This window comes from Anoplopoma fimbria, chromosome 10 (genome assembly GCF_027596085.1).
Source record: "Anoplopoma fimbria isolate UVic2021 breed Golden Eagle Sablefish chromosome 10, Afim_UVic_2022, whole genome shotgun sequence".
Classification (NCBI taxonomy): Eukaryota; Metazoa; Chordata; class Actinopteri; order Perciformes; family Anoplopomatidae; genus Anoplopoma; species Anoplopoma fimbria.
Genome location: NC_072458.1, coordinates 21,347,577 through 21,356,476, shown reverse-complemented (window position 1 = coordinate 21,356,476; position 8,900 = coordinate 21,347,577). Strand labels below are relative to the sequence as shown.

At 41.6% G+C, this 8,900-nt stretch overlaps 1 protein-coding gene across 1 annotated transcript; it reads right to left on the bottom strand.

Moving 5' to 3' along the window:
* Positions 1-235: 235 nt before the first annotated feature.
* On the bottom strand, positions 236-7,990 carry LOC129097705 (chitin synthase chs-2-like). The gene is made up of 22 exons (XM_054606609.1): positions 7,965-7,990; positions 7,017-7,152; positions 6,587-6,775; positions 5,600-6,476; positions 5,163-5,346; positions 4,918-5,013; positions 4,479-4,640; positions 4,193-4,367; positions 3,944-4,066; positions 3,709-3,850; positions 3,340-3,540; positions 3,132-3,247; positions 2,874-3,042; positions 2,567-2,746; positions 2,164-2,442; positions 1,887-2,064; positions 1,759-1,793; positions 1,575-1,639; positions 1,280-1,411; positions 979-1,193; positions 757-847; positions 236-352 (listed from the first exon to the last, which is right to left on the bottom strand). The coding sequence occupies exons 1-22, from the start codon at positions 7,988-7,990 to the stop codon at positions 236-238; spliced, it is 3,888 nt and encodes a 1,295-aa protein (XP_054462584.1).
* Positions 7,991-8,900: the final 910 nt, after the last annotated feature.

The window sequence follows — 8,900 nt, the reverse complement described above, 5'->3', positions numbered from 1 at the left end:
GTACAGTATATCATAACATAACAGTTCCTTCACACACATTCTTAAAAAACATTTTTTTTTATCCTATTTCATCAAGAAAACACATTTGTTTTCTGCAAAGCACTTTGTAACAAACTGGTTCAATAAAACTTAATTGTATGAATAAATTATATATACATAATAAAAACTTGTTTTGGTGAAATCTCACATTGAGTGTATAATTTAAAGTGCTCAAAAAGTGCCACAGAATCTGTGTTTACACCATAGTCCCATCACCACTGCCGAAGTACACATCGTCACTCTCAGAGTCAGATTCAAAGTCCACCTCGCTGATGGTGTCGTCGATGGACTCGGAGCTGGTTTCAGATTTTTCCTGGGTGGAGATGAAAGAAACATCAGCTCAATTAAATGGCACCACACCTGGAACACTTCTGGCAGGTGACTAAGCTATTTGTTCTAGGTTAGGACAGTTGCAGAAATGTGGTGAGGGTGTGGTTGGGCTCATGTCAGTACATTCAGTTACTGCTTGCTTCCCTAATTGAGGAAAAGTATTTGTAGAGCAATTAAATGTTATTTTTGGTTAGCTGTTTACGCAGCGATCCACCTGATGTTGTCCTCTGTCGCGATTAAGATCTATTCTAAGAATACCAATGAATCATCAGAAATCAAATGAGTGCCATTAAGTACTTTGTACATCTGTACATTTGTATTATAACTGTGCAGAGTAGAAGAGGCAACACTAAGCAGTAGTTCAAGTAAAAAAGTCGTTGTAAATACCTTTTTGCCTTTCAGGTATGGTTCTTCCACAAGCTTTTGCGCTTTGGGTTCAGTGTCCAAAAAGGCGACATAATGGATCAGAGTGGTGATTCTGGATGAAGAAAGAACAAGAGAGAATGATATTGATTAAGAAAAAAAGGAGTGACTGGCTTACATATGAACATCATTAAAATGAAAACCCTGTTGAGAAAAAAAACAAAGTCATTTGGCGCAAGTGGTCACCTGTGGTAGAACATAGTAAGGAACTGGATCACAACCGATGTCGCGAATCCCAGAATGAACATGAAGGAAATGGGATCAATTTGTATGAATTCTCCGGTGTGCTGGAGCTGGAGGTTGACCTTGGGGATCTTGATGGAGAAGGAGGCCTGAAAGAGCTGGAGGGTAAATGTCGCCACAAGCCACAGGGCATTCATGATGAAGAAGGCAAAGTTGATCTGTGTGTAAAAGAGAAAGATACGATTAATTCTAGCATGAATTGCACAGTGGTTTCCTGTTACTGTACCTGTTACCCCACACCTACCTTGTTTCTCAGCACTTGCAGGTCGCTGATGATCTTTTCCTGTCTCTCTTTGTCGTCCTGCAGAGGTTTCAGGTACTTCTCCTGAAGCTCTATGAAGAACGCCTCCTCCTCCTGCAGAGAAACACCTTCAATCAGTTATTCTGTTATTTGTGCATATTTAGATGCAGCGCTTAACAAACACTTAATCATCAGTTTTCCCCCATGCATTGGGAAACAGAATGTGGTGAGCATCCTTGTGACAATGTGATTCAGTGGCGGTTGATTACGCTGACCTGATAAAACGAGACATACACACCTTGTCCAGCGAGTCCTCCTGTAGTTGCATGTCAGGGGACATTTCCTGCAGTTGTGTGACAAAACCTGGAAAGAAGAGCAAGACAGGACGGTATTAGATAACATTACATTTTCAACAGAGCTGGAATCTGCTTGAAAAAAACAAAAATAATTCATGATTGATTTATTATTGCAACTGAACTTACATTGGGCAGGAGCGTCGAAATTAGGCTCTGCTTGTCTGAAACACAAACAGAAAATGTTTAAGCGTCATCTCACACTTTGTGACACCGGCACATAGCATTACAATCAATGTTCCACATTTAGGACTTACGTCTGTTCCTCTAGGATACTTTCGTCTCCCACAATCGTGTTTATGGGTCCTCGTTCAGGCTGTTCCGACTCTGTCATCAAGTTCTCCTGGTTGACCGGGAGTTGCACTACTCCAGATCTTTGGTTGGGTTTTTTACAACACTTGCACCACGAGAAGAACCGTTGAAAGGTGCTTTTGGCTGCAAGGATGAAGTTCAGTTAGCACAAACAATAATACTGGTCTAGTGTTGCGCTGTAAGGGGCTTGAAGATGAACACTTATTTTGGTTGGGTATCTACCTTTCTGAGTTCTTGTTTGCTTGACGACGAGATCTGGTGTTGCAGCTCCTGCAGTAGGTTTTGTCTCCCGTGTTCCCCAGGACACATTGTTCATGTTGGCCATAGAGTAGATGGTGAGCAGGAGGTAGGCGCTGGGGATGCAGAGGATGTAGAGAAAGCCGTGGAACACCAGATGCATTTCCTGAGGATGCATTATCGCAGTGATGATGTAAACCAAGGCCATGGCGATGACGAAAATACTGCTGGGTGTCAGGATGGTGTTATCCTTCACCATCGAGCCTGGAGAAAGATAAGGGTATGTTGAGTTAGAGCAGCTTTCAGCAGTTCTTTAAAAAAAGATGTTACAAAGTCCAAATAAAGTCGCTGCACTTAAACAAGTTATACCTGTTTGAATATAACTTACCAATAATGGACATCGACACCACCAACATGAGGAATGCATAGATGATACTCATGAACGCTGCAATAGTGATCTGAGTGTCTGATTTGAGTTTGAAGCAAAGACCCAGGTAGATGATGGGCGGTATCACAGCCAAGACCAGGGCACTGTTTGCATCTATGTTTAGGACGAAGGTCAAACTACCTGGAGACCACAAAAAGAAAGCCCATACACGTTTTTATTTTTGAATTTATTTGAACAAAATTGAAACATTATAAAGAAAATTCGTTGATATCAATATAAATTGTGTCCACAAACACAAAACACCAACCTGCGATCAACAGGCAGATTGTAGCAGGGGCAAGAATGGCTGAGGTGATGGCGAAGAGCTGGTAGAACATGAACGGTTTGGACATGGACGAGTTTCGCTTTGAAATGATGCCGGTGGAGCCAAGCAGATCAATGACGTTGGCCATTGTGGACGGTCCCCATCGGCGACGCTGAAGGTGCCAAATAATCATCAGCATGACACGTGTGATTTTTTGTTTATTGACAACTTGGAACAGTTCTGATCAGCTACACCACTCACCTGGTTGTAGAGTTCTTTGAAGTCCTCAGGTGCATTGGTGTAAGCATCAGATGCCGCATTGTACTCCACCCTCCATCCTTGCTTCAGCAGCAGAGTACACAGCCAGCGGTCCTCACCTGCAGTGAACAACAAAATTAATTCATATTTGAGAGGAGGAGACCGATTCACTGAGTGAGAGACGGGAAGTCCTATCAAACAACATCCTCACCTTGGTCGTACTGGATGTAGTGGCTTGCCTCGGTGGACTTGGTGGAGTATCTCTTCATCACGTTGTCGTCCATCAGCGCCTCTGCTCTGAACAGACTGAAGCAGCCGGGGCTGCAAAGCACACAACCAATCACGTGCTCCGCTGTCTTCTGCAGCCAATGACTGACGGCATATTCAAACTTCTGGAACCACACAGCGGGACCTGTAGTGGAAATATAGACGTATTGTGAGCCTCAACACAAATATCTCTTCAGTGCTAGTCTTTTCAGCTTCAGTAGAGGATCTTAGAGCTCTTTGTTCATGTGATTGGACAGTTGTTGAATATGTAATGCCTTCTCCTAGTTTCATTTTATTTGTACAATGTGCACACCTGATCCGGTGGGGTGGATCCTGCCACACGCCGCACCGACACGGGGGTACATTTTCAAACGATCGATGAGCAGCGTCACAGCAGCCGGTTGGAAGTCTGTGTCGCCATCTAATGCCAGGATGTAGGTGTTGTGCTTCTCTCTCTGTAGATACAGGCACAGTTTGTTTTGATTTACATTTAGGATAAATTAAGAAATATTGTGGCTGCCTATTGGAGGTCCCAAAGAAAAATCTACAAATGTTTTTTGTAGATTTACCTCAACCGCCGCTTTCACCTCAGCCTCGTCCTCTCCCTTATTCCAGCTTGCGTAATGTTTGGTCATGAGTTTCCAGCCCAGAAGATAGTAAAGGTACATGACCTGGAAAATAAGAATAAACAAAACTCGTTTTTATCATAATTTAAGTGTTCAAGCGTTGTTGAGCGTGAACGTGACCCAACATGAGCTGTGATGGTACATGTTAAAGTATAGCCATTATTTTCCTACCTGAGACCATCTCTTCTTGTGGCGGATGAGTGTTTTGTCCTTGAAGTGAACTATGATCAAATTCCCATGAGGCATGGTGACCACCAGACGACCTCCGTACGGCGTCTTTATGATCTTCTGCTCGGGGATCTGATACTTCTTCTTGAAGAACTTGTCGTCGATGTTTGTGAAGATGCTGATGATGGAAAATGGGAGAACTTTGATAGTAAATTGCACTGGACTCATTTGTTATACTTAAAACTAAATTGCACAGTAACTGTAGGCCATCTCTAAACATGGTTCTTACCCATAAACTTCTGTGAGGATTTCCACGAGGTCCTTTCCATAATTGTTGAGGTGGTTACCCTGACTCCCGTCTACTATTTTGAATGCGTCGTCAAAGTAGATATGGGTTTCAAAGGTGAAATCGTCGAACTTTGGCGCTGTCTTTGGTCTGTACTTGTCCAGTCTGCAGTGTTCAGAGAAACAAAAATAGGAACTGTGAAGGTATCCACTGTGATAAAATAAGTGATGTGGCTGAGGCTAAGGACACAAACTCTAAGAAATCTAGCACCACATTGAGCAACTATGTTGTTTTGGTCTTTCCACCTCTCTTTGTAGTTAAATTATTAAATTGCAAAGAAAGAGACTGCCTTTGATCCAAACAAGAAATTCTGATCAGGTAATCAATTGAGATAGAGTAAGAGGAATGGAAAGATGATCAATGATAAAAAAAAACAACTCACCTGAAGATGGAGATTATGATGTTCATCATCTCATCGTAGGTTTCGTGCCACATTGTTGCGCACAGATACACCATTGAGGTATCAAATGGCCTGTAACTAAACATGAAAAGATTTGCGAATGTGAGAAACATATTTGTTTTGGACTCTAACTTTATAACCTAAACTAACCAACCTGAAATTACAACCCAACAACACAACCTTGCTTTAGATGATTCATGTGGGGACCAAAAATGGCGGACACTTACTTTTTTTTCCTGTTTCTCGTCTGGATGTCGAATCGGGTGTTGAGGAGAAGGGACTGCTCGATAAAGGCTCCCTCAAACAGCCTCCTGACGAAAATGTCCTGGGTCCTCTGGATACGATACACATTGAGGTACCACAGATGGAGGGTGGCCAACACAAGACCAAGCCACCAGGACACTGCTGAACCTGGAGGAAGATTAACAAACACATTAGATGTAAATTGCAGCTTTGGATACTGGAAAGTACCTTGATCTCTACCCAATGATGAAGTTGTTTTTTGTGTATCCAGAAAAATGCAGCACTAAATAACTTAATAGCCATGCAAGTTCAACTGGTAATACTTCTTGTCAAATACGTCATGGCCGCAGGGACCTACAATAACCTTATTTTTGAGTATTATATGTGCTAAAATGCATTGTACCAGACTCTTAATTATTACCTGTCAGTATGCCAATGTCATTTATTTTGGACATGTCCAGGAAGCACAGAGAGTGTGTAACATCCAAAACCAGTTGTGGGAACACGCTGCCATTCAGGCTTTGGTTTCTTCCATCGACAACTTCATGGCAGTAGCCTGTGAAGTTGATTGCGGTCCCGTTCAGACTTATTCTGTAGTCTTGATAGAAAACAATCACAGGGACAACGTAGAGAACCATGACGGCCAGAGAGGCAAGGTACAGAGGCAGGATGAAGCATCGTCGCAGGGCGTGCATCTTACAGGCCACCAAAGAAAACCAGCAGCAGAGTGCAGAGGAGAACAGCTGGACCCCGGTGATGATGGCTATAATTTTTGTCTCACGGCTCGGGATGGAGGTCAAGATGTACCAGTCCATTTTGGCCAGAGGGACGTAGGCTCCGAGCACACCGGCGGTCACTGCGATCCTGAGCAGGCTGGAGAGGATGTGCAGCATGTTCTGGCACGTTTTCACATCTTTACACAACGCTTTGAGGAAGACGGAGCTGTTGTTCTCACTGATCAGCCTGAAGTAGTTCTCCCACCAGTTGAAAGACATGAGGAAGGTCCCGCCAGTAGCCAGACCCACCCAAATGATCATCTTGGTATCAGTGGGATCCTTCGTGATGTACAGGAAGAGGAACAGGACGTAACCGAGCAAAATCAGGAGGAAGGCGAAGATGGATGGCACCAGGAAGCGGTTCCTTTCTTTGGCGGTGCACTGAGTGATCGCCTGAAGGAGCGCAGAGAGGACGGCTACACCGTTCAGTATCGTCACGTTGGTCACAATGTCCAGGTGTGGCATTGCAACGATGGTGAGAATGGCTGCACCCATAGCCACCAGGAACTCAAAGAACAGAACCTGAAGAAGAGAGAAGATGATGAAATTAAACAATACGGTAAAGAAGAGTCAGGGTGCCTTCCAGGCTCTGTTTTAAGTATCAGTCAATGCCATGTTGCGACTTGTTTTACCAAGGCAGTTGTCGACTTCCTCGGCAGCTTTGATGTTTTGTAGCATGCCTTCCAGAGGCTTTTGAGCAATAGTAAAACGCTGGAACTGATGAGGGTGCAGCCGATACAAAGCAGAGCGACGGGTCTCATCTCACTGGGGATGGTCTTAGAGCCTTCGTTGGACAAGGTGATGAGGAGGAGGAATGACGCCTGGAACAGAGTAAAAAAAAAAAATTACAATAATTTCATTTGTTACTTTATACTGTGATATGAGCTGCTCTGTAGACAAAGCACGTGTCTTACTTAATTAAATCTTAATGAGTTGACTTATAACACATAAATGAAATCTATATCCTCACAGCTCTGGTATCTTCTGTCAATTTGCTCTTCAATATGCATCATATTATGCAAATAAATATGTAAATAACAAAATGTATGAATAGTAGCAAACCTTGCTGCACAAGGCCAGTCCAAACACAAACACGGCTACGACACACAGAGAGATGATCTTCAGCAGTTTGATCATCTTCCATGGCGTGTGTTCATCTTCAATGATGGGGACCTCTCGGCAGGTATCCCACGGCCGCCTAAAGAAAGACACCAAGGACGGATAGATGGTTGGATTGATAGAGTTGATAGATTTGAGATGATCACATTGCAGTTGTAAGCAGATATAAGCAACCAATAATGAATAAAATAGGATAAAACACAGTTGTAATTATGTAAAATATTTATTTGAAGAAATAATATTCAATAACGCTTGCTATCTGCTTCAAACTACAATATCATTTTTTATAAATAATTGTAAAAAATTATAACATTTTAAATGCTCCAGACTTTGAAGAGCAAACTTTTGTCTGTAGTCCCTGGGCAGATTGTTACACTTTAGTGGCCTAATATAAGGGCTTAACTAACTTACTTTATTTACTTGACATGAAAAGATAACTAATTGCAATTACAGAAAAATATAAGCTTAGAAAAAAATTGCTTTTTTAGTCAACCCAGTGAGCACTAGACGGGATTAAAGCGGCCCAGATCGGGAGCGAGCGATGGACATTTCAAAATAAGATATAAACAAGCTTTTGTACAAATATATTGAAATAAGATTAATTTAATTTAATTCACATTAAAAATGAACCCAGTTACTTGCATCTCGTGACTGACTAACATTTTCACTGTACCAATTGTATATTATATTTAACAAGTGTTAGTATATAGGTGCACTAAAATGTCAGTGTGTATGTGCGAATAAATTATTATTATTATTATTATTATTATTATTATTATTATTATTATTATTATAACAACTGAAAAAAGTTTTGAAATGAAATCATTGAAATATAAATAAATAAAACATATGAGATCAAATATGAATATGAATAATAATGTGTGTACTTACGAGGGCATGTCTCTGTCTCCCTTCATCCTCGCTTCCTTCTGTGGTTGCTGTTTAGAGGCTCGTGTCTCTTTCGATCTGTATTTAAGTGGATCACGAGGGCGGTGCCAAATTCTCTTTAGGTGACTTCACAGAGTTACATACTTCACAAGCTTTCATTTAATTAACATTCCATTACATTTGTACTGAAGTAAAAGTAGTTTTGCCACAATGAAGGAACACTGTGTATAAGTACAAGTTAATTGTTTCATTCAAGTAGAAGCATAAGAATGTTTTACCTTTACTTAATATGTCAGTAATTATTCTGCAGAATGTCCCTATCAGAAAATAATGTATATTAAATGTGATATATTAATGATGAATTATACTTATTGATGTATTTATGTGCTCATCATGTTACTGTTTTAAGCTGGTAATGGTTTGTGTGCTTCATCTGATGCATTGCCATTCCCAGTACAGTAAAGTAAAGGAATGTACCCAATGGGAAGTCCAACCTCTGCAGGGCAGCAAGTGTTCATGACTCAAGTTTAAAGTCAAGGGTGGAGAAAGCCACACACACATTACATTACATGACATTACAGTCATTTAGCAGACGCTTTTATCCAAAGCGACTTACAGTCAGTAGTATATTACATATCATTCACCCATTCACACACTGATGACAGGCTACCATGCAAGGTGCCACCATCAGACTCTAACTAACATTCATCATCCAGTCCACACCGATGGCAAGCCTTCAGGAGCAACTTGAGGTTAAGTGTCTTGCCCAATGACACATCGACTGCCGAAGCCGGGTATCAAACCACCGACCCTCTGATTGGAGAACTACCTTGCTCTCCACTACGCCACAGTCACACACACACACGTACGCGATTTTGCTTTTGTTTTACCATTTTTGGGACTTAAAACACAAGGTCTGTGCGGATGTAGGTCAAAGTC